Raw genomic sequence first — 26,251 nt, forward strand, 5'->3', positions numbered from 1 at the left:
AAAAAATCACAGAACACAAGCAAATGTCAAATTAAATTCATCTTTTGAATTCAACATTACCAATGCCGTGCAACACTTATTTTTTTAATAAAGTGTATGACCTCGTCATTGTCTTCTAAAAATATTGCCCTTACTGTCTATCTTGTTATGATCTTGCATGTTATTGTCTATACTTGCTCTGTAGTTGTTACATTTCATTCTGCTCTCTTCCTGCTTTATGTTGTACTCCCTTAATGTACTTAGTAAAGAATTGATATGCATGAATAGTATGCAATCTTTTCACTTTCCCTTGTGACAATAGTAATAACCAATTCTAATTCCATTTCCACTTGGCTTCTTTCCATCCTGCCGCCATGCCATAGTTGGCTCAATGCAGGAAGCCAAGCTTTTTGGAGCTGGCTTTAAAAAGGAGGAATTTAGGGAGTTCTAGTTGATATTAAAAGATGCACTGAGTATGCTAATTTTGGGGCGCTGTGGTAGCGTAGCAGTTAGCATGATGCTATTACAACTCAGGGCTGGAGTTCAACTGACATGCCGTTCTGTAAGGAGTCTCTGTGGATTGTGTGGGTTTTCTCTGGGTCCTCCGCATTCTTCCCACAGTTCACAAGTGGGTTAACTGGTCATTGTAAATTGTTGTGGTTAATGGGGTTTACTGGGGTGATGTACCTCAAAGGGCCAGAAGGGCCTACCCGGCACTGTATCTATAAATGATAAAGAATAAATTCAGACTGAGAGAAAAGGGTGGAGGTTCATTACAGTGAAAGCTGTTGACCAGTCTACAATAAACTTGAAACTTTGAAGTACTGAAATGCTTAAAGCAGGTTCTAATAAAAAATTATGCAATTATCCTAAAGGGTATGGCAGATTCAGTACGGAGAGATCATACCCATATCTCGATCTCGAGAGTCTTCAGGTCTAATTCAGTACCTGTTGCTCATATGTCACCAAAGATACAGTTATAATTTCCATCTGTCCTGACGATGTTTTTAAAACCTTTCTCTGCAGTTCAAGTCAAGTCCAACTGCCGGCTGAGATTAAATTATTGCTCAAGTATCCTGGTTGCTAGCTCTTGCATTTTACCCAGGAATTTCCTGGTTTCATTTTAAACATTGGGGACACCTGCTTGAAGACTTGTATTTTTGAACATTTATGTCACAGTTCTGAATCTATCAACCAGGGCTGAATTATGATGTAATTAGTCAGAATACAATGGATGTGAAATCAGTCCCATTGTGAATTGAAGACTTTGCACTTGAGATTCCAGTGAAAAAGTGCAATAAACTGTACGGTGTACTATGTACAGGGCTTTGGATCAGCGAGACAGCTCTGTAGCAACACATCAATAAAGCTATTGTGAGTGTGTCATAGGCAACCTGTGAGCTGCTGAAGTATGTTAAAAAGGTAAAAGGAAATTAAATGAAAATGAGAGGGTATTGGAGTACAGTATAAGGAATTGAGCAGGCTTTTAGTATGTTATAGAACCAGCATAGAAACAGGCCATTTGGCTCATTGAATCCATATTGTCTATGTAGCACCCACTATCCTGTCCTACTCCACTTTATCCTCCCTACACCCCCTGGGTTCAACCATTGAAGAAAATTTACATTGAGCAATTAACTTACTAACCAGAACATCTTCAGGATGTGGGAGAAAACTGGAGCACCCAGAATAAACTTAGATGGCCAAGGGGAGAATGTTCAAAGGGGTGGACGGCAATAGAGGTCAGGACTGAACCCGGTTCGCTGGATCAGTGACGCAGTGACTTGATTGGTCCACCACTGATTTCCTTACCTGAGGGAGGAAGGACAGACTTGTTTAAGACAGTCTTGCATTGATTCACTAGATTGATTCCTGAAAAGAGGTGGTCCTGTGGGGAGAGATCGATTAAGGTCGGCCTCTAATGACTGGAGTTTAGAAGAGTAAGAACTGCCCACGTTGAAACATGTGAGATCTAGAGTGGGATTGAGTGGAGATGGATGATGAAAAGTTAATTCCACAAACTGGAGAGATTAGAACTACAGAGGGCATAGACGCAGAATAACGGGTTGCACCATGCTGGATTCAGATGAAGAGTTTATCACCTGTCTTTCAATATGATATCATCAATATGAATGGAAAATAGTAGTCAAGTTGATGTCTATTCCAAGTTTTAAATTAATAATAAAGGTTACCATGAAGATGTGTTGGTGTGTGGCCAAGTGGTTAAGGCATTCGTCTAGTGATCTGAAGGTCGCTAGTTCGAGCCTTGGCTGAGGCTGCATGTATGTCCTTGAGCAAAGCACTTAACCACACATTGCTCTGCAGCGACACCGGTGCCAAGCTGTATGGGTCCTAATGCCCTTCCCTTGGACAACAAATCTATCACACAAATCCATGGTCTATCGATCCTAACAGAGGCCTATCATCTACCATGAAGATAAGTAAATGATGCAATCTGTTTTCTTTTAGGAATGATCTCATTGTTGGGATTAAAAGTACATAAATGTTTAAAATTCCCAGCCACAGTTGTCTATCACTGGTGTTTTCAAAGCAGATTGGTTGATTTTATTTTACCTGCTAAGGGAATGGGGATTTGGGGATAGGATGGTGAAGTGCAGGAACAGTTATGATATTATGAAAGGAGCAAAGTCAAGGCCCCACGAGTGAATCTGCAGATGCTGGAAATAAATAAAAACACAAAATGCTGTCTGGCCTGCTGAGTTCTGCCAGCATTTTGTGTTTTTATTTAAAGTCAAGGCCCCCATAGTTTAGACCTGCTTCTGTTTCTTGTATTCAATGACCAAATAAGATTATATGATGGCATATAGGGTTTAGCAGCCTAATAGAAAGTCTGTTATGTTGGTGTTAAGTGCAATTACCCACAGAAGTCTATTACCATATGTTTAATAACTTTCATGAAATAATGTAAATGTGAGAGTGAGCTGAGCTTTTTGGTCAGAACTCCACAAATTATATAAAACCTGTAATTTCATTTGTTTTTCTTAATTCGGGAATAGATTTTCTACTTGTTTCATTACTTATTGGCTAGAACTAATAAACCAGAATCTTCACTGTAAACTCCACATGGACAGCACTGACAGTTAGGTTTCAATCTGGTTTCTGGAGCCGTGGGGTAAGAGCTCCACTTGAGGTGTCATTGTGCTGGTCCATGAGTAAACACTGAGTCTTAAAGGTGGAGTCTAATGTCAAGATCGTCGTCGTGGTGGCTATCCCTCAAGGTCGAGGATGATGGTCTTCATTCTGTTGATCTGTTTATGGGTTCTCAAGTGGCTTATGAGTCCAGTCTTGGCTCTGAAAGTTATTTCGCATTCAGCACAGGTAGTTCCAGATGGCAGATAGGGCTTTGGTTGTTGCTGCCTCTCTTTCCATTTTCTTCTCTTTTCTTCTAATTCCGCACATCTGTTGGCTTCAAAAGTTGCTGTTCCTTCTTGGATGATGGCTTGCCAGAGTTTCCTGTCCTTAGCATTGGTTTCCCAATTGTTGATGTCGATGTTACATTTCTTCATGTTGGCTTTTAAGACGTCTTTGGATCTCTTCTGTTACGTTTTACATTTGCCTTCTTTAAGCTGGGAGTAGAAGATTTGTTTTGGCAGACATTCGTCTTTCATCTGAACAACATGACCGCTCCACCTTAGTTGGTTCTTGATGACGTAGGAGGGAAAGGCAGAAAAAGTTTCTTTGGTTGAATCGTGGGGGGTGTGCAGTAAAAGAGCAGGAGTGATGTTCCAAAGACTGGCAGTGGTACAAAAGTGTAACGTGTCCCAAGTCTGGACATCAAATGTGTTCAAATCTACTGCTTCCAGTTAAATAGCATGTTTTGTTCACCTCTTACAGAAAGGAGCCTTCGAAGCTCACACAGCTCATCGAGCGGCTACAAAAGAATGCAGATACGGTGGAGAAGAACATCTACCAGGTTGAGGAAAGCCTTCTGCAAGTAAGTCTTGAATTGGGTGGAAATAGCAGTTGCTTGAATAACCAGCTTGCTTGCTTCTTAAACACTCCTGTCTCAGTTTTCACAGGTAACACCCAGTTTGTCACCCTTGTATCGGTGGGTGTGCATCCAGTTGCTTTCGTCACCATCTATCATTATCAGGTTGTGGGCAGACTCAGATGAAGCTCTGCCCTATGTTGTGTTATTTCTAAACTGGGAGGTGCCCGAAGAGTAGTGCATGTAGTGATAAAAATCTTTCCATGCTTTTCCACTGAATCACTTACTAGAATCAAACTCGAGAATGAGTCACCCAGTAAACTGCAGATGACAATAAAACTGATTAAAAAAAAACTCCAATGTAACTTGAATACGGAATAGCTGAATGCAAATTCCAACCACTTCACGACATGATTCTTTAACAATCTGACTGGGTATCGGGTGCTTGGGAATGTGAGTAAAACTCTGGTGTTGGTAGTTGACACTAACTTGTTTATTCAGTTGAATAAATGTAGAAGTGGCTGGTTAACGGAGAATTTCCTCTACCTTTGCAAAAAGAAGTAGAACCACCACGTATTTTAAATGGCTTATGAATGTGGATCTCACAAAATAAGTGGTGGTGTAATGGCTTTGTGTTTGTGCTGAAGAACGTTTGACCCACTGAAACACTCAACAATCCCAGGAATCTCTGTGGAAATGTTACTGATCAGGTGTGAATGGACCCTCACAATCAGGCAGTGCAAATGTGTTACAAGAGATCAGTTATGCTCCGCATTGACCTCTTTCCATTTGAAATACCTCATCTAATCCTGCCCTTGCTTCCCATATCTGCTTAGTCGATGCCTCGCCCTTCTGCTCTTGAATGTTCTCTGCTTCAGCCACTCCACATAGCTGTGCTTCCACATTATCTGCATTCGATTTTTTTTTTAAAAAAGAAAATCCTCAAAAAAATACTTGTGTTTTTCACATACTCCTCTATGGACTTGTCTACTTTAGAACATAGAACAATATAGCACAGAAACAGGTCCTTTTGCCCACAATAATGTGTCAAATCAATTAAATTAGTAATCAAATAGCTAACTATTCTGCTTACATAATGTCCATATCCTTCCATTTTCCTCACATTCATGTGCCTTTCTAAAAGTCTCCAATGTTTCTCTCTCCACCACCACATCAGGCAGTACCCCTATTCCCTACGGGAAAACACTTGGCCCTCACACCTCCTTTGAAACTACCTCCTCTCAGCTTAACTGCATGACCTCTGGTATCAGACATTTCAACCCCTGGAGAAAGATGCTGTCTGTCTGTTGATGTATGTAGAGAAATACTTGGGATTCTCTTTAATCCTACTTGGCCCCATTGACTTCCCTAATTCCCTCCTTAAATTCTTTTCTGGCATCTTAGTGATCTTCAAGGGCTCTGTTTGATTCCAGAGTTCTAAATTTTACGTTTTTCCTTATTCTTCCTGACCAGATTCATCACCTATGTTGACATTTGAGATTCTCTTACCTTGCCATCCTAGTCCTTCCTTCCTTATTGGAACATACCTGCCCTGTACTCTGTGCAGTTGGCCTTTCTGGGATGGTTTAGTAGAATCTTTCGGGCTGCAACCAGACATAGTTGCAGTGCCCAAAAGCAGTTGTTCCCAAAAATCTCTCCCTAGTTCCTGCCTAATGCTCTCATAATTTGCTCTGCTTCAATTTTATACTCTCCCACATCCTTATATATAGCTACCTAAAGGAGTTGTAGTCCCTGTTCCCTATTCGTTCACTCACTAAAAGGTCAGTCACCTGGCCAGGCTCAATAACCAACAGCAGGTCCAATACAGCCCTCCCTCCTCTGGTTAGACTATCTACATACTGATTTAAGTAACCCACTTAGATGCACCTAACAAATTCTACCACAACTAAGTGTCTTGCAATCAGAAGGTCCCACTTGTTCAAATAATCTCATCATATTACTTTGAAATTTTAATTACCTCAGTTATGCAGCTATGTCTCCTCTAGGTCTTTACCTTCGTATGGAAAATAAAAACCGCCTGTTTGGCCTTCACCTGATTATTTAACCCTCTCAGATCCTCATAGATCCTTCTCTCTAATACATCAGCATCCTTTTAAGTGATCAGATTCAGTTCTGCAAAAATAAACTCCGTGTGATTTAATCAACACACTGAGTATTAATTAGAACATTCTTGGAGTACGGTCAATGTAATGAAAAACTGTTTTCTTTGAATTAATAGCATTTTGACCACTAACGTCAGGGATGGTTTAATAGAATCTTTCAGGCTGCAACCAGACACCGTTGCAATGTTGGTTACTCCAGTTTGGCTCTGGGAAGAGGGAAACAGCTTTACCAAAATTAACCAGAGACTGAAGGTCAAATATAGAGAGTTCCTGTCTGTTCAATTCTAACAAGAACAAAACAAAAGCTAAATACAACTGACTGGTATGTAATTGTTCTGGAAGAAGGCCATCATATTTGCCACCCTGCGGTCATGTGACTTGCCCTTCCTTGACACAGGCAGCAATGACAGCCACAAAGTTTTTCTTGCTGTATCTGTGCAGGATCAGGACAGCCTATTTTATATGATCCTCGGCTGTAATTGGTTGAACCTGAGTTTTTAGGGGTCGATGTATATCATTTACAACTTCACCGCTTTCTTCTCTGTCCATTACTGGTGTTTCTACAGCCTCTGGCAATGAAGCTTGAGATAAAATGCTCTTTCAGTATCTCCATCACCCCCCCCCCCCATTTCCCTCAGCAAATCCATCTCATAGATTCACAATTGGCCCTTTCTTCACCCTGATGAAACTCTCAATATTAATGTGCCTTTGTTTAGGACAACACTTCATTTCTTGTGCTTCAGTCCTCTGCCCAGTGGCCCTCCATCTACTAGATTTCCTTACTATCAGTCAAAGAACTTGTGGTGGAAAAGTCGAGGTCCATTACACACAATCGCAGCATTGAACTGGAGAAGGGGCACTACTGCACTGGATTTAAAAAATGCTCAATTTTATTCAGTCTCTCTTCATTCTGTTAGCCAGGAATAAGAAGCTTCAAAAGGATCTCACAAAAATGAAGTTTTATTTAAAAGCTTCACTTTCAGAATTTCATTTCCTGGTAATGGGAAATTGTAGACCCAAACATACTAGTGATTTCCAAATCTGATCTCCTTCTCTCGGTGAAGAAATAATGAATGGGTTTCTCAAGGTTATGAAAAGATAATTTGAATAAGTGTATTTTTTTTTTATTTTTCTAGGATGTCAGACGCATAGAGGAAGGGAAAAATGTGTTATTCCAAGAGGACACAGGCAGATTGATGGATGATTCGGATAAAATACTAGAAAACCTTCGAGAAGATTCACAGACTGCCCTCGCTGAGAAGCATCCCCAATCCGATATGATTATAGAGGAGTAAGTGTTTATCCCCAAAAATAATGAAGACAACTAGAAGATTGGGGGGGGAGGGGGCACTGACACTTTGTTGCAGTATTTTGCAGTGAAGATTAAAGTGAGGAGCAGTCACAGTTTCTAGATTTTATTTGCTGTGTTCATTTCTTTCCTCATTATAATTATACAGAATATACAGCTGATACCATCTTCCATACAACTCTGGATTTCTAACATTTAACTGTCATTCATTCTTTGAGGCACTCCTCTGTTTTCATGGATGTTTGCAAAGAAAAAGCATTTCAGGATGTATTTTGTATACATTTCTCTGACATTAAATCTTTGAACCATATAACCTCAACACCATAACCTGCTCCTGTTGGCCTTAGAGGAATTCCATGTGGCACCTGTTGTCTGGATACAGAAGAATTGCATTTTATTTTGTTTGGAAGGAGGCTAATTCTTGGTGGGCCATGGACTTTAAAGAAACTAACCAACAGCAAATTAGCAAATGATGGATTTGTTGGAAGGCTGCAGATCCGTTGTGGTAATACACCTCTTTGGTCAAGGTAGCTTATAATATCCAATAGAAATAAAGTTGAAGATTAAGTAATTGATACCAGAATCGTTTTCTTTTGGTATTTGCACAGTTTATCTGTTGGTTGGTTGTTAGTCTTTGTTTGTGTGTCATTTTTCATTGATTCTATTGCATTTCTTTTTTTCTACTGTGAATACCTGCAAGAAAATGAATCTCGGTAGTATATAGTGACATGTATGTACCTTGTTAATTCATTTCCTTTGAACTTTGAAGTACAAAACTTTTGGTAAATGACTGAATTTTCTTTTCAGTATCAAACAGTTGCAAGAAAGAGTCAAGAAGCTGAGACTGGAACACAAGAAGGTTTACAATCTTAGCCGGCCAGATGGAATTCCTACAATCGATTGGTCCAAACTGATCAATGAGAAGCAGGTAATAAAAGCACTATATTTCAAATAAAAAGCAAGACTCTTACTTACGCTGTCTGCAGAAATTTACAAGGAAGTTGCCTGGATTGGAGAGTGTGCCTTATGAGAATAGGTTGAGTGAACTTAGCCTTTTCTTCTTGGAACGATGAAGGATTAGAAGTATAATAAGGGCCATTGATCGTGTGGATAGCTAGAGGGTTTTTACCCAGAGCTGAGATGGCTAACATGAGGGGGCATAGTTTTAAGGTGCTTGGAAATGGGTGCTAGGAGGATTATGGGGGTAAGATTTTCACTCCGAGAGTGGTGGGTGTATGGAATGCACTGCCGGCAGCAGTGGTGGCAGCAGACACAGTAGGGTCTTTTAAGAGCCTCAGCTCGGTACGTGGAGCTTAGAAAAATAGAGGGCAATGCACTAGGAAAATTCTAGGCAGTTTCTAGAGTAGATTACATGGTTGGCGCAACATTGTGGGCTGAAGGGGCTGTAATGTGCGTAGATTTGTATGTTCACTTTTCAAGTGTTATTCTAGATTTCAGGCATCTGCAGAATCTCTGTTGTCTTCATGATGTCCCAATATATCTTACTGGTCATGAAGTACTTTTGAAGTGCAATCACTGATGTGAGAAGTGTCACACTCAATTTGTCTAGATCAAGGTTCCCTCAAAGCAGCAATGATTGATAATCGTGTGCCTTTTCATAACTGGTGATTCAGGGATAAATATTGTACAGGGCACCAAATGCATATGCTCTGTTCTTTTTGCCATGGGATATGTTGCATCCGGATGAGAGAGCAGACTATATCTTGTGTAACACCTCAGAAAAAGGTAATATTTCTGACAGAGCAGTACTACTTCAGGACTATGACAGTCTGCTAGTATTGATTCTTTTATGCTCTGTTCCATGCCCTTGGACTTGAAGCTTTTGACCCAGGTGATGCTGTCACCTGTTTAACCATGGATGTTGAAAATTTCTACATTCCATGTTGGGGCAGTTTTTTGGGTTAGGACATGCAGCATAATATTAACTTCAGCAACTAATTTCAGCCACCAATCTTTAGACCCGAACGTGGACTGTAGATTAAATTTAAAAGGTGGCTCTGGACAATAGGTTCCTTCAGCTGTTCATTGAGAAACCAGACAATGGGGATTAACATTCATTTGGTTGTCTGGAGTGTGAGTGCGAAGAAGGAGGTGTGAAAGTGGTATGTAATTCAAAGGAGGCATTGTAGATTGTAAATATAGAATTGCCCTTTGATCTTTAGCATATAAATATCATGTAATGTTGAGTCAAGCAAGCCTCTTGCTCCAGAAGGGTCTCGATATGACACCTGCTCTGTCTCAGTTTGTCGAATAAAAGACCACTTCATAACAGCTGTGTTTCTCCGGTGACTTTGTCCACACTGCGACATTCCGAAAGTAGGAAGTAGCACCATGAATCAGATCATGACCATGGGGCAGAAGGGAGGTCGTGGACTTGCTGAAGAACTTTAATCTCACATTCCACGTTGTGGGCTCGTGTACACTTAGTATCTAGAAATAAGAACGTAGGAACTTGAGAGAATCATGGTAGGAACTGATACCCCTTGCATCCACTTTATCAATCGGTTAGGTTATGTTTGATCCTCTATCGTCGTAGAGAGAAACCATTCAGAGCACACAGTATGTACTGGCCAGCAAGCACTCATTTTACACCAGCCATCCCCAACCCAGCTTTTCCTTCCCACATTCCTTTCAGCTCTCCCCAGTTTTACCTACACGCTAGGGACAACTAATCCATTAATCCGTGTGTTTTTCAGACGTAGGTGGAAACTAGAAGAAATTCACAGAGTCACAGGGAGTTTCACACAAGAGGTTAAAATTTCTCCCAAAGATCCTTCGTCACGTTGTTCTTTGCAGTGCAATATTTATTGTTATAATGTTGGCTGAAAAGTGCCCTGTGATGTCAGGAAAGAGAGTGGAAGGTGCTATACAAATGCAAGCCTTTCATTATTCCTCTGAATTCTATAATGAGTGATGAGGGAAGGTTTTTGCCATTCATTTTGGATAGGGTTGATCAGAGACTTTGCTCAGCCTCATTGGCAGGGGTTCTGAGTATTTGAATTGCTCTTTGCTGGGGAATCGGTGTTGCCTGCCACCGGAGATGTTCAGCTACCAGTCCGCATGGGTAAAATCCACTGAGCCATACAGACTGCAAAGCTGCAAGTAGAAAAACAGGAATTATAACTTACATTTAAATCATTGTACATGATGCAGCATGTATATTGGGGCATGTATATTGGATGAAGGGAAAATATTAAATAGGTAAATGAACATGCTTCCTTACTACAACATGGAGGAAGCCATTCACCCATTAAATCTTTGGCAACTCCGGCAGAATAATCTTATGCCCCCTCTCCTTGTTTGTCTAGAGCCCTGCAGCACATTTTCTCCCACATGTCCATCAAATCCCCTTTGATTCTTTTCTCACTTAGACCAGTTCATCTTCCAGCACAGATGTGGGAGGAGGGTAAACATGTGGACACAGGGTGAGGGCGTAATCACTAAATAGACAGCACCAGAGGTCAGGACTAAACCCAAGCCGCTGGAGCTGTAGTGCACAACTAACTTTTGTAACACCCAACAGCAACTTCCTCCTGAATGGATGAGACACCATTCTTCTAAACATTTCCCTAGCCACAGGAGTCTTTCTCCCAGCAGCGGTTTTTGAACATGCTGAAAAATATTGGTTAGGTTTGGTTCCACTAACTATGTTTTTCCATTGGTCTTCAGCGCCAGTCAATAGGGAACTATCTGAATCACATCCCCACAGTGTGCAGATTAAAATGGGGAGAATGGCAATGGCATTGACTGCAGATGAGTAAGGTATCATGGTAGACAGTTGTTGGATCAGTACAGCCGACCATGCTCAGGCAGATGGCAAAAGTTGCTGTCAACTTCGCCTTGTATTATTGGGGAATTCTGATGACCTCACTTAGCTGGTACCTCAATATCAGGGCCAATATCTCAAAGCAAAGTTGTTCTGCCTGTGAAGATTAAGGTCTCCAATGAATGTAAAATTCCCTCCTGTGAATTTTCCCTGCATCTGTTTCCTCCTTCAGGTAGAGCTGAACAACCAGGGTTTTGGAAATGAATTGCCTTTTGTCGATCAACAGTTGGAACACCACCAGCTCTTCACTAAAGAGGTTGAAACGATTGGGGATCACATCCAAAAGAATGAGAATCAGGTAAAACAAGCAATCAGCAGGTGTGACGCTTCTTTACAGCTGAGAGAGGGAAACTTGAGGGTCAGGGAATGTTAACATGGAGTCGTACATCAAAGGAGTAGACCCTTCCGTGAATGATTTTGTGCTGGACGAATTAGTAACGAACTAGTAATGAAATGCCTAACAAAAAAAAACCTTCTGTTGCGCTAATCCCGTCCATTGAATGTGTACAATCTGAAGAATTATTCAGAGAGCAGCCTTGTTTGTGTTATTTTAAATCTTTGCATCCAATTGGCATCCTTCAAGGGTGTAGCATGGATATTGAGAAGCAATTGTTTCAAGGCTGTTGATAGGTCCCCATTCATGGGAAGTCATCACAGCTCAGAATCCAGCTGCTGAGTAACCATCAACCCTATGAACCTCACTGTCATAGTTTATCCTGTAAACTGAGTAATCATTCACAGTGGAATGGTTCCCTATTAAAAGTTTTATGTTGTGAGGATTGTAAAGGGCCTATCTTTAAATGAAATCCTCTCTTATAAAAGTATATTGTACTATCAAAACACTCTCTTCCGTCCTTTCAACAGGATTACGTCAGTGGCATCCAAATGAATTACAACAAACTTCTGGTGAGTATGAAGACATGTTGTTCCAAACGGTATCAACTCAAAATCTTTCATATACTTAGATTGGCTTGACAGTATTAATTAATATTTGAGCTCCAATATTAACAACATCAGGAGAGAGTTGACACTGCTAATCCATTGTTAGAACTATAAGAGAGCCTCTTGTTATGAAATGGAACTGTCAGCCTGTAAAATTGTGTAAAGGTATCAGCTGTAGGTCAATGTCTGTTTGGTTTGGACCATGCAGAAAGGAACACAGCAGCGGCAGAAGGACCTGTCAAGCCTCCGTGACTACATGCAGAACTGCACCAATGAGCTGTACTGGATGGACACCCAGGAGGAGGACCGAATGCGTTATGACTGGAGTGACCAGAACCTGGACTACAAAAACCGCCATCGTCAGTACGAGGTAACATCAACTGCAAAACCTTTACTCATGATCTGGGGGGCACTTGACATGGCAGTGTTCGATATGGTGATATTGTGATTCAGAGGCTCTTTGGAAGTTAAGAAAGAGGCATGAAACTTGGTGGTTCTGGCAGTTAATTAGATTTTACAAGAAAAAAGGAAGAAAAAGAACAAAGAAGTCTTGGTCATCATAGACTAAAATCTAGCTCAGATAAGAGAGATAATAAGAGATTCCAATGATAAGGAATAACCTATGAAATAATCAGATTCAGTGGTGTGATAAAGGCTGCAGAGAAATTTCCAGAAATATACAGAATCAGCTATAACTGAAATTTCACTAAACATTTACACACATACAAGTAATTATATTAAAATTATAAGCAAGAACAGGAAAATTAAACTGCAAAAAATAACAATTCTATACTCTAGTCTGCCAATGGAAGCATTGAAAGTGCAGTGGATTCTGGTTAATTGGGACACACCAGGACCAGTACATCTGGCCCAATTAAGTGACTGCCCCAATCAGCAAAAATTTCAAGGAAATAGTTTAAAAAGGTATAAAAAAAAGACAAACTGAGTAACAACTTATGTACTTAAATGAAATGCAGAACAATTTAGAACACTGTCAATACTACTACAGTACTATAAACCAGCTGTATTCTTTTGATTGACTATAAGTCAGCAAAATCAGTGCAGACTCCTAGTGTAGATAATGGATTGCCTTCATACAATGCATAGCAACCTCTAAATCTTCATTTTCATTGTAACAGTCAAAATCTTCATAGTTTCTAACTTGTTGATCTAGTGAAATTGTTTCATTTTCTCTAAGCCTGACTGCTTAAAACCACAGTGAGCAAACCAGTTCTGAACAGTCTTGCCTCTTATTTCTAGCCAGGTATCAGTGACAGAATCACTGCTTTTTGAATGCAAACACAAGCAACTGACGTTGTTTAGAAACTCTTTGCTCTAAGCATGGTCTGGTGTCTAATGGCCACACAAGTGCACACAGTTGACACTAGACAGAAACTGCTCAGCAACAGTCTCCTGCCCCGATTAATCAGAGTGTCCCAAATAAACAGGAGGGATCCCAGCAGTTTCCTCAATTAGTTTTTGTTCTTCAGAAGTTCTCCCGAATGAGCGGCTGTCCTGATTAACTAACGGCTCAGTCAGGAGGTGGTCAATGTGTAGAATTCTTTATCACACAGGCTGTGGAAAATAAATTCCTTAATAAATTTAAGAAGGAGATTTCTAGCTATAAAAGGCATCAAGGGGTAGGAAGACTGAAATGGATTATCAAGACAAAGGATCAGCCATGAATTGTAGAGCAGGTTCAAGGGTTGAATTGTACTACGTCAATATACTGATATGATGAAATGATAACGTTTACCCAGCAGCGAGCTAATACCCACCTACCTTCCCTCACACTCAACTACTCCTTTCCCTCCCATCCTCCACCCACCTACCTTCATATATCATAGGGGTTCCCAACCTTTTCATATGCCATGTGCCCTACTATTAACTGAGGGGTCCATGGACATCAGGTTAAGATGCCCCCGATCTATCACCTTTTAGCTTGTACTCTTTTCCCACCTCACATTCTGGGTTCTTCCTCATTCTTTTTCAGTCCTGATAAAGGGTATCAGCTCAAAACGTCAACTCTTTATTCCTTTTCATAGATGCTGCCTGACCTGCTGAGTTCCTCCAGCATTTTGGGTGGGTTTCCAGCATCTGCTGAATCTCTTGTGTTTGTAACCATAAATTTACCTCTGCCGGCATGGTGAAGGTCTTCTGCTGTACCTCTTGGGTCTAGAAAGGGGTGGGTGGAAGAGGGGAGACTGGCAGCAAACCTGAGACTTTGCTTGCCTTTTGCAGAGTTTTGTGAACCGACATTTGGAAGCTAAAGAAGCAGCTGTTTCCAAACTCCACGATGAAGGCACCAATCTGCTGCAGATGAACCACCCAGGAAGGAATGCTGTTGAGGTAACTAGAACAATAAAGCCCAAACTTATAGCAGCATGACTGTGATGCAACCTGTCAGAATGCGCTCCACCATAAACCATAGATGTACGGTAAGTATCTTCCAGGAAGGAGACAAATGGGATGATGGTAAGGGGTCTTCCTGCAGTCTGTCACACGGAATGTAAATACAATACATCTGTTCAAATGCCTCCTCCCACTTGTCTGTGCTCTTATGGCGTGAGCCCCAAACCATAGTTAGCTCACTCATTGAGCGTTTATACCCTGCATCCATCAAGGGGTGCCTTGGTAGGGTAGTGGTTCGGGCAGTGCTATTACAGCTTGCGCCGTGGAGTTTGGCGTTCAGTTCCGAGGTCATCCCTAAGAAAGTTTGTACGTTTGTATCCCGTGTGTGCGAGGGTTTCCTCCAGGTGTTCCGGTTTCCTCCCATGGTTCAAGACATGCTGATTAGTTGGATAATTGGTTATTGTAAATTATCCTGTCATTAGTTAAAAAGTTAAAGTCTGTCCCGAGCCTTATAGGCTCATCAGGCCGGTGCTTATGCCGGTTTCCGTGGCGTGAAGCGACTGAGAGTACGAGACTTCCCCCACCCCCCCCCCCCCACCCCGGATAGGACGCCAGTCTATTGCGAGGTTAACCCCCAGCATTTTGCCGGTACCCATTTTCAGCTGGGTGGACTGGAGCAATGTGTGGTTAACTGCATTACTCAAGGACACAACACGCTGCCTCAGCTGGGTCTCAAGCTAGCGACCTTCAGATCGCTAGTCCAACGCCATGATCAGTTGGCCATGCGCCACACTATCCTGTGATTGGGCCAGAGTTAAGTTGGTGGTGGGATGCTGAGTGGCGTGGCTCACTGGGCTGGAAGGGGCCGTCTTGCGCTGCATCTCTAAATAAATAAAAATCATTTACGAACCAATACTGGTTCATAAAGTGTAACACTTTGTTATACAACACTGCTCTCCAACAATAAAAATCCACAGTGAGACCACAGAAACTAAGACCACAAGACACAGGAGCAGAATCAGGCCTTCGGGCCTATCAAATCTGCTCCAGCATTTGATCATGGCTGATTTATTATCCCTCTTAACCCCATCCCCATATCTTCTCCCCATAAAGTTTGACACCCTTAATAATGAAGAACCTATTAACCTGTGCTTTATATATACCCAATGATTTGGCTGCCACAAATGACTGTGGCAGCAAATTCAACAGATTCACCACCCTCCAGCTAAAGGAATTCCTCCTCATCTCTGTTCTGAAGGGACATCCTTATACTCTGAGGCTGTGCCCTCTGGCCCTAGTTTCTCCCACTATTAGAAACACCTTTTCCATGTCTACTCTATCTAGGTCTTTGCTGAAAGGTTTCAATGAAACCTCTCCTCATTCTTCAAAACTCCAGTGAATACAGGCCCAGAGCTGCTCACATGTTAACACTTCAATTCCCGGGATCAGTTTTGGGAACTTTCTGTAGACCATCTCCAATGCCAACACATCCCTTCTTAGATAAAGGGCCAAAAACTGCTCACAAAGTGGCCCTATAAAGCCTCATGTTTTCCATATCTTGGGAATCACACAAGTAGAAGTAACAATGAGTGAGCCACAGCTGTCTAAAGAAGTATTTACCACACTTAATAAATGGAGTTATGGTCAACCAAGCAGCTGTTGATCATTGCCCTTTTTTTTGTGCTTCTGAGATTTGGCCTGGCTCTAGTAGGCACTTCAAAACATTGGAAGAACACAAGCAGAACTATTTCCACACTGTCCTCAGATCCACTGTCTGTTCCTAGGCCAACACCCCCAGCACAGAGGCCAAAGTAACACTCAACAGATCATGTCATCCATAAGTTTCAAGCTCCAGGGTGTCAACATCTCTGAAGATCTATTCTGGGCCTCACATATTGATGCGATTACAAAGAAGGCACTCCAGGAGCTTGAGGAGATTTGATATGTCACCAAAGACATGCAAATTTCTACAGATGTACAGTTGAGAACATTCCAGCTGGTTGTATCACCATCTGGTGTGGGGGGGCCACTGCTCATATTTGGGAAAAGGTGCAGAGGGATTATAACATAGTATTTTTTATGCAAAGCGACAAATTTCATGACATGCTGAAGGTCAGTGATAATAAACCTGATCCTGATTCTGACGACACCAGATCCCCAAAACGCCCCCCTCGCCGAGCTCTGTCACAGCAGCAGATCACCAGGAGAGAAGATAGGCTTAATGAGTGTTCTTCAGGTTTGTTTTGGAAGAACACGAGTTCCTCGCCAACGTGAGAGAACCGCTGCCCATCACAAAAGGGTGGAGCAGGAACATTCCAGAAAGCACTGAGCTTCTAGTCTTTTCATTGGGAGCATTCAGAAGCCCAGCAGAAGGAACCCAGTGCTGTGCACCTGCCCACCACCTAAAGCTCAGAGTCTGCATGTCCCACATCAACCTCATCAGCCCCTTCAGGTCCCCCAGAACAGAGAAAAATTGAACCATTCTCCATCCTAAGGGTCCACCTGAGAATTAGAAGACTGGTTACCTGAAATACCAGTCCAAATGACATGAATTCTTTGTGCTCATATGAAGAGCTTTGATCCTTTTGCTCTCATATCTCTAATATGACAGAACCAAGTTTATTATCACTATCCTATATACTATGAGTCTGCTCTGCTATTCAATCATGGCTGATCCTATTTTTTTCTCTCCTCCTCAAATCCAGCCCCCAGCCTTCTCCCCGTAACCTTTGATGCCATGTCCAATCAAGAGCCTACCAATCTCTGCCTTAAATACACCCAACGATCTGGTCTCCACAGCTGCATGCAGCAACAAATTCCACAAATTCAGCACCCTTTGGCTAAAGAAATTTCTCCCCATCTGTTTTGAAAGGGCGCCCCTCTATCCTGAGGCTGTGCCTTCTTGACCTAGACTCTCGCACCAATGGAAGCATCCCTTCCACACCTACTCTGTCTAAACCTTTCAACATTCGAAAGGTTTCAATGAGATCCCTCTGAATTCCAGCAAGTACAGACCCAGAGCCATCAAACGTTCTTCATATGATAACCCTTTCATTCCTGGAATCATCCTTGTGAACCTCCTCTCCATGCCAGTACATCTTTTCTAAGATGAGGGGCCCAAAACTGTTCACAGTACTCAACGTGAGGTCTCACCAGTGCCTTATAAAGCCTCAGCATCAGATCCTTGATCTTAAAGTGCAAAGATAAAATTAATGTGTCCTTGTGCGTTGCTTAATATAATGAGGAACATTCATGGGTTCATGGACCATTCAGAAATCTGATGCCGGTTAGGAAGATATTCCTGAATCATTGAGTGTGAGCCTTCAGCCTCTTCCCTGATGGTAGTAACAACTACACAGTTTTTTACAATTGAAAGACCAATATTTTGTGCTGCAGTGAAGCTTCACCTTTTTAAAAACCGGAGCAATGTTACTTCTGCTGTAAATAATACCAAGATTAGCTTTAATTGGTGCATCTACATCAAACATGCGATGAAATTTGTGTCAAATCAAATCAGCGAGGATTATGCTGGGCAGCCTGCAAGTGTCAGTACACTCTAGTGTCAGCACAGCATCCCCACAGCTCGTCAATCGTAGAGATTTCAGGATTAAAAAAAAATAGATCTTTTAGATTTGCTTCGACAATAATTCTGATGCTGATCATGGCTCTCCCTCAGGCCCACATGGAAGCTGTGCACGCAGACTGGAAGGAGTACCTCAACCTGCTGATCTGTGAGGAGAACCATCTCAAAAACATGGACGACTACCACAAGGTAAGAGCGAACCATGGAATCGGCCTGCCCATCATAGTGCGGACCCAACTCTGTTTGTCTTTTTCCTGGTTTGATGCGTAAGGGAATTGAAATGCTTCCTGTCATACGTTTATATGTTTATTGGTCCCAGTCATGTGACTGGGGCTTTGCACACTGCATGCTCCTGTCATGCTATCAGCTGACATCCACAATGCTAATAGGGACCTAGAGGTTTAATTGCACAGCCTAAACTCGAAGCACAAAATGCAGCAGAGTTTTATTTGACTTGGAGTATGCAACTTTTCTTTGGGGTGCTGAGTGTTTGAGACTCTTAATATGTGGAAGTGTTTGGCCAAGTGTGGTAACATCAATGTCTTTGTGCACTTCAGTGAAGTTTATTTACCCGTGAAGCCAGAGGGGAAGGGGAATGCTCACACAGCAGGGACCCTCATATAGAAGGTATGCATGTGGCTGCCTTTGGGGAAACACAGAGGACCCTACTGGAGCAGGAGTCAACTCATTTTGTCTGAACATGGGAGAAGGGATTTGTGTAGATGTTACGTAGTTTGCACTCTCTACTGAGACTGGAAATCTCCCACATAATCATGACCCCAACCTCCAATGCCACACCAGCTCAAAATTTATACCCCACTTCTCCCAATTGTAAAGTTAATTTTGCAGTAGCATGCAGTGACCTCCTGCCACTGAACCTGGTATTGAAGGATTTCTAGGTCAAGGTTTGTTCCATGGCAAAAATATTAAAGTGTTCCCAGAACACAACATATAAAAGAAGTGCACTTTCTGCAACCAACCAGCTTAAAACAGCTGGTACTTCTGCTAAAATTGGTGGTTGCTCCAAAGTTTGCACCAATTACATCATTGTTTTCCCGTTGTTTTACAACAACCTACATACTTCATTTACAGTTACTAGCAATTTATTTAAAAATAACATATCCTTGATTTAATTCATTCCTCGTGTATCAAGAATACCTTACTAGAAATTGATTTAATCAGAGTATTTGGCAGGGGATTAGATAAACGAATAAAGAATACCAATGTGCTTAGGGTCTGACCTTCGCTTGTTGAAACCAATGGTTGCCACGGTAGCACAACACTATTACAGCTCAAGGCACTGGAGTTCAGAGTTCAGTTCTAGCATCCTCTGTAAGACGTTTGTACATTCCTTTGAGTGTGTTGATTTTCTCTGGTTGTACCAGTTTCCTCCCACAGTCTAAAGATGTACCAGTTAGTTGGTTATTGTAAATTGTCCTGTGATTAGGTAGGATTTAAAAGGTGACACTGCTGAGTGCTGGAGCTCATTGTGCCAGAAGAGCCTGTTCTGCAGTGTATCTCTAAATAAAACAATAGAACAAGCACTCTCCTGCAATGAAATTTAATTTCAAACAGCTGGTCAAGAAAATATCGATACGTAAGTGGTCTCCTTAATCAAAAACATGCCTTCTGGACAAGAGACATTTCTTCATAGTTGTCGTGCGATATGTAAGCATCATTGTTACAAATTGTCTCACGATAGTTGCTTTCTTCAGAAATAGAAATCTTTCCCACCTAGCCATCAAGCTTCCTGTTTGGATAGCCATGAGAACCACAAGAAACTGTGTTTAAAGCTTTCAGCTTTCGATGGTTGCCAGCTTGCTGGTTACTTTTATTTGTACCAAAGTTTGCTGGTGAACTTGCAACAAGACACTCTTGGAGGAAAAGCAGAATTCACCTCTGACCACAGGCAGTAATCATGCACGGTAGTTTTACTCTGCAGTGAGCCTTACTTTTAGCAAATACGTCTGTGATTTAATTCCATGAAAAATGACAGTGCTTCCTCAGCCTAAAAATCGGACAGATAGGATTTGCTGTGTGTAGTTATGGAATTAAGGATGAATATTGAAGAAATGATCTAATTAAATGACTGCTTAGGCTTGAGGGGCCTAGTTTTATTTTTCACTTCATATAAGGCTGGGTCTAATCTTGCTAAGTCACTTACTTGTAATCAGAATGTTGAAAGCCTTGGTCAGCAAACAGGGATGTAGTCATAAGCCTCTTGTTAAACTTACAAATAAATCACAGTTATTGCTTGTTATAGAGGCTGTCCACCAATCTGGGGAATGTCACTCAGGCTGTTAAAACCACGGCTGATTTCTGAATCTCCCTGTTGAAGTGCAACCTGCTGAAACAATATTTTTTGTTGATTTAAAAAAACAATTTGATTGTATGGGTTTTTTTGGCCTCAAATATGTTAAAACTGAGTTTATTGTCACAAGCCCAAGTAAATGTAAGGATAAATGCAATTTAAAAATACTTGCAGCCTTGTCACAGGTACATAGCGTTAGATACACCATATTTATAAGAAAAAACATAAGTGAACTATAAAATATACACAAGTTTCACAAGAAAGAACACAATTGGAACAAAACATGTAGAGCAAAGTATATTGGAATCTGCTAAGATAAAGGACCCAGCTTGTGCGTCAATGTTAACACAGATGAACAGCACCTCAAAAAATTTTAAGAAATAAATTTATTGTTGAATTACATGTTACAATATACTGCCTTGAGATTTATCTTTTTCCAGGAAAAAACGCAATAGAATTTACAAAAAATAAACTATACATAAGCAAGTTAAGTCTGATAAACAGCTAATGTACACAAATAAAGACAAAGTGTGCAAATAAAATAATAATACTGAGAATAATGAGTTGTAAAAAGTTATTTGTAAGTGGTTGATGAGTCAAATGGTTGTAGGGTACTAACTGTTCTTGAACTTGCTGTTGTTGGACCTAAGGTACCTCCTGCCCCAGATGGTCGTAGCAAGAAGACGGCCTGGACTGGATGGTGGGGTGGGGGGGGGGGGTGCATTCTTTGATAATGGATGCTACCTTGTTGTGGCATTCATCCCTGTAAATGCATCCAATGGTGGGGAGGGCTGTGCCCACCTGAGGCTGTGCCTGAAGAAGGATGCCTGCACTTGACATTGAGGCCTACGATGTGGCCACAGAGCGGTCACTCCCTGGGGACCTGGACTCTACTTGACATCGCATGCTTCCTGTTAGGGTGGGGGTGGGGGTGGGGATAGGTGCTGATTGCAAGTTTTCCCTGTAATCATGGCGTCCCGCTTTCTGCCCACATCCCAGAGACCACTGGTGGGTTTCTCGGGGACTTTTAAGGAACATGGCTGACAAAATAGCCAAAGAGATGACGGTGATGTGGAGAGGCATGCACATCGCCATCAGTGAGATAGAGTTGTTCAACATAGCAGCAAGTTGCTCAGCCCACCGTGACTATGCCAACCATCGAGAACTTATTTACACCTGAAACCCTGTGTCTCTGAGAATGTGGCTCGTTGGCCCCTCGCTAACAGCCACTGAACTCGACAGCGAGGAACACCTCCCTTTCTCCATCTAGGGTGTGTACGACTTTGGTCGTGTCAAACCCATGAGGTGAGGATGTCTCGCCCACCCGAACCCCGGTTTGCGTGAATGCCGTATGATTTACTGCCCCCCTCCCCCGCAATCGCCCTTAGGCAGGAAATAATAGCTCGTACGCTACATACAATTATAAAGAAAGTATACTTATATGTGTTAACTTAACCAATGAGTTATTTTTAAAAAAAACACAAAGGGCAGTCAAATGTGCACATAAGTTGGAGCACGTCTTGAACCTGTCTGTAGCACACACCACCATCCAAATGTCACTTGAAATCTATCTCGAACAAACAGGCTCTCCCACAGGAGTATTGTCCTTCCTCGTTGAAGCCACCTACACATCTCTGGAAGCACTGTCGTGTAGTGGTATGAGTGAATCTATTATACTGCCAGCAACATGGGTTCAATTCTGCCTCTGTAAGGAGTTTGTAGGTTCTCCCCATGACCACTTAGGCTTCCTTTGAGTGCTCTGTTTCTTCCCATATTCTGAAAATGTAAGAGTTAGTAGGTTCATTGTTTGCAGGCTCACTGGGCCCTAAGGACCTGTTACTATGTAGTATCTCCAAATATCGGTTCTTTAGGATGTGGAAGGAAACTGGAGCACCTGGGGAATCCCTCATCACCACAGGGAAAATGTACAAGTTTGAACAGACGGCACTAGAGGTTAGGATTGAACCCACATCACTACACCAATGAGGCAGCAGTTCTACTAGATGCACCACTGTGCCACCCATTTTCAGCTGACTGATGGAGCGGTGAGTTAGAGTCTGACTATATGACAAGACGTAGGAGAAGCATTGGGCTATTAGCCCCATCAATCTGCTCTGCTTTTCCATCATGGCTGATTCATTATCCCCTTCAACCACGTTCTCCTGCCTTCTCCCTCTAACTTTTAGATGTCCTTACTAATCGAGACCCTAATCAACCTCCACTTTAAATATGCCCAATGACTTGGCCTCCACTGTCATCTGTGGCAATCAATTTTGTACAGGTTCACTACCCTCTAGCTAAAAATAAATTCCTCCTCATCTCTATTCTTAAGGGACATCTTTTTTTCCTAAGGCTGTGCCCTCTGAACCTTGACTCCCCCCATGATAAGAAACATAGTTTCCACATCCATTCTAACTAGGCCTTTCAATATTTGATGGTTTCAATGAGATTTCCCCCACCCTCATTCTTCTAAACTCCAGTGACTACAAGCCCAAAGCATCAAACACTCCTCATATGTTAATCCTTTCATTTCTAAGACCATTCTCATGAACCTCCTTGGACCCTCTCCAAAGCCAACACATCTTTTCTTAGATAAGAGGCCCAAATCTGCTCACAATGCTCCAAAAGCTGATAAAGCTTTAGCAATACATCCATTAAACACAGCATTATACTTTGGAAGTTGACGGCACTCCAGCAAATTAAACACACCAAGTGTTACTCACTGGCAAACTGTGCAGTGTGGAGAAGGTTGCGCATCACTGCACCTTGACCCCAGCACTTGAGGAAACAATGAGCTGTCAAACCCTGTCATGAAATACATTGTGCCAGTCATTCGGTGTACATAGGTCACCTGTTTACCACACCCCACACAAAAGGGAAGTTCTCATTTTTTGGAAAACACCTTTCTTGAGTTTAAAATGCAGAGTAGCTTTTTCCCGACAAGCTGAAGATGTGCTGGTAGGTTAAATGGCTTCTGTAAATTATCCGTGGTTTTAGCGAGTGGTAAATGAATCAATATGAACTGACGGCCATGTGAAAGAGAGTAAGGATCAGGGCTATGGGGAACTGAGATTAGTGCGATTTCTCTGCTGAGAGCCAGCAAGTGAGCCAAATGGACGTGTCTCATAATTAAATCAATCATCAAAACCAAAATCAGTTGAACATACAAATGCTATTTATTCCATTAATAGCAAACATGTTATTCTGAGAAATGTTCAGCAAAATGTGTAGAAACATGAAAACAGATGTCATAAATTCATGTCTTCCAAAGCAAATACTGAATTCTGCCGAAGTCTATTTTAATTTGATAAAGGCACGGGTGTGTAAATCACATTGGTATATAACTTCCTTGCATCTGTCGGGTTGTATAGACTCTTGCATGAAAAGAAAACACAAGCAGACTAATATGCTTTTTACAAATCCATAAACTCAGATTCTTCCACCTGCCCGATTAACCCCTGTACCAGTGTGGACTGAACTGGGAGGAAGAGTACCAACGTTAATGGGATCAGAGCAGAGAAGTAGAGTGCCAGCAAGTCCAGAAAGGGGTGGTGAAGGGGGGAGCAAATAAGGTTCATCTAAAACATGTCTATAATACACAGTTGTTGTTTTCTCCCATTTATCACATATTAAAGAGACATTTTAAACAAAGCAATCCATTACAAAGAAAGAACAGTAGTACTTCCTTAGTTTGTGAAGATTTGGCATCTCATCTCAATTTTTGACAACCTGGCATGGAAAAGTCAATGCCCTTGAGTGAGAAAGCCTATAAAAAGTAGTGGATACAGCCTAGTCCACCATGGGGAAAGCATTCCCCACCATTGAGTACATCTACATGGAGCACTGGTGCAGGAAAGCAGCATCCATCATCGGAGGCCTCCATCATCCAGGTCATGCTCTCTTCTCACTGCTGCCATCAGCAAAAAGGACAGGAGCCTCAGGACCCATATCACGAGGATCAGGAACAGTTATTACCCCACAATTATCAGGCTCTTGAACCAGAGGGGATAATGTCACTCGCCTCATCACTGAAGTGTTCCCACAGTCTATGGACTCACTTTCAAGGAGTCTTTATCACATTTTCTTGATATTTATTGATAATTATTATTGTGGTTTCTTCCTCATTTTGTATTTGAACAGTTTGTTGTCTTTTGCACATTGCTTGCTGTTCATCACGCGTCACCTTCACGCAATCCTCCCGCCAAAGTCCTTGAAGGATCAACTCCTCCTCTCCTCTGATCCAGTGGTATATTCTGTCATTTCTTCACACCTTCCCATCCAATTCCTTCTTTGCTATCCACTCAAAAACGAGAGAAATCCAGCAGACGCTGGAAGCACACACACACACACACACACACACACAGACACACACACACCTACCTGGAGGAATGCAGCAGACCAGGCACGAAAAGTCGACTGTACTCTTTTTCACAGATGCAGCCTGGCCTGCTGCGATCCTCCAGCACTGTGTGTGTGTGTTCTTTCTTTCTTTGCTATTCCAGTTTGATAATTTTCTCCCTTCCAGCCTGCTTCAAGCTTCTACTTCTCTGTGAATTGCAGCCTTCATATTCATGCTGCCATTGAAAAAATCTGAAATGTTGACAGTTAAAATAATTTCTAGACTCTCCTTAAAATGTAGCACAACTTTCTACTTTCAGAACTTTCTTCTTAAGGCCTTCACCTCATTTTTTGTGTCTAAAGTAAGCGCAAGATTATTAATTACGCAACCAGAGACTGAAATGGCTGCTTGCCTTTGAGAGTCAGAAGTCTGTGATCACTCATTGCCTTCCCATTGCCTCTTTCTGTATTTTCTATGCATTGGCTTAGCATCCTGTTCCAGAGGTAGGTTGGTTACTGTATATTACAGCTCTGTTATGTTCAGTTAGTATGTGATGAAGATGATTTTAGGATGACCTATGAACAATAAGCTCTTTTCTTTGCCTGCAGATTAAGAACCTGCCTTTTCTTCTTCTTTTACCTGGAATATATTCAGAATTGATTTCAATCTTTCTAAATGTTAAGCCAACAAAGCAGCCCACTGTCTGTACAAATGTGCAATCACTTTTAATGTTCTTTTTTAAATACTTTAGTTTTACAAAGACTCGAAGGATATGCAGGAGCTTCTGAAAAAAATCGACAATGACCTGGACTTGAAGTACAATCCAGATTTCAAAGATGAATTCCAGCTTCAAACTTTGCTCCAAGACCTCCAAGTAAGTAGAAGTGTTGGTGATGCAGAAGCAGATTTTGAATCCCTCCTCCTTGTCTTTCTCTCATGGTCCTTCCCACTCTCCTATCAGATGCCTTCTCCTTCCACCCTTTACGTTTTCCACCTATCGGCTCCCAGCTTCTCGCTTCCCTCCCCACCTACCTTCTCCCTCACCTGGTTTCATCTTCTAACTTGTGGCTTTTTCCCCCTTTCTTTCCAGTCCTGATGAAGGGCCTCAGCCTGAAACATTCACTTTTTATTCCTTTCCACGGTTGCTGCCTGACCTGCTGAGCTCCTCCCAGCATTTTGTGTGTGCTACTTTTTAATCATTCACACTTTGAGAGATGCAAACTCAGCTAATATCAAAAGAGATATGTTAAACACTATTTTCTCTTTGAGAAATGCCAGGAACACAGCTGAACGTAATGTGTTGTGTGTGGAGTTTCTGACAGGGACAGCATTCTGTCAGCCCTACCTTCTGAGGGAATGCAGAGCGACTTCTGGAAACTGATTCAGAGCAACATCTGGAAGTGTAGACATGGTCCTCATTTCACTAAAAGGAGTAGAGCCTGGCTTTCTGTTTCCTTTTACATACAAACATAAGATGTAGAGGCAGGTCAAGGCCATTCAGCCCCTCCTCCTCTGCC

The 26,251-nt window shown here is 41.8% G+C and overlaps 1 protein-coding gene across 1 annotated transcript in view; it reads left to right on the forward strand.

Annotated features, from left to right (window-relative positions):
* ppl (periplakin) overlaps nucleotides 1-26,251 on the forward strand; it is a 79,748-nt gene that overhangs the window by 24,316 nt on the left and 29,181 nt on the right. The window contains exons 2-10 of the mRNA XM_059979214.1: nucleotides 3,835-3,934; nucleotides 7,188-7,342; nucleotides 8,168-8,288; nucleotides 11,380-11,505; nucleotides 12,072-12,113; nucleotides 12,358-12,519; nucleotides 14,391-14,498; nucleotides 18,178-18,273; nucleotides 25,486-25,608. Coding sequence (XP_059835197.1) covers nucleotides 3,835-3,934; nucleotides 7,188-7,342; nucleotides 8,168-8,288; nucleotides 11,380-11,505; nucleotides 12,072-12,113; nucleotides 12,358-12,519; nucleotides 14,391-14,498; nucleotides 18,178-18,273; nucleotides 25,486-25,608 — 1,033 coding nt within the window. The remainder of the gene's footprint in view (nucleotides 1-3,834; nucleotides 3,935-7,187; nucleotides 7,343-8,167; nucleotides 8,289-11,379; nucleotides 11,506-12,071; nucleotides 12,114-12,357; nucleotides 12,520-14,390; nucleotides 14,499-18,177; nucleotides 18,274-25,485; nucleotides 25,609-26,251) is intronic.

This window comes from Hypanus sabinus, chromosome 9 (genome assembly GCF_030144855.1).
Source record: "Hypanus sabinus isolate sHypSab1 chromosome 9, sHypSab1.hap1, whole genome shotgun sequence".
Taxonomy (NCBI): domain Eukaryota; kingdom Metazoa; phylum Chordata; class Chondrichthyes; order Myliobatiformes; family Dasyatidae; genus Hypanus; species Hypanus sabinus.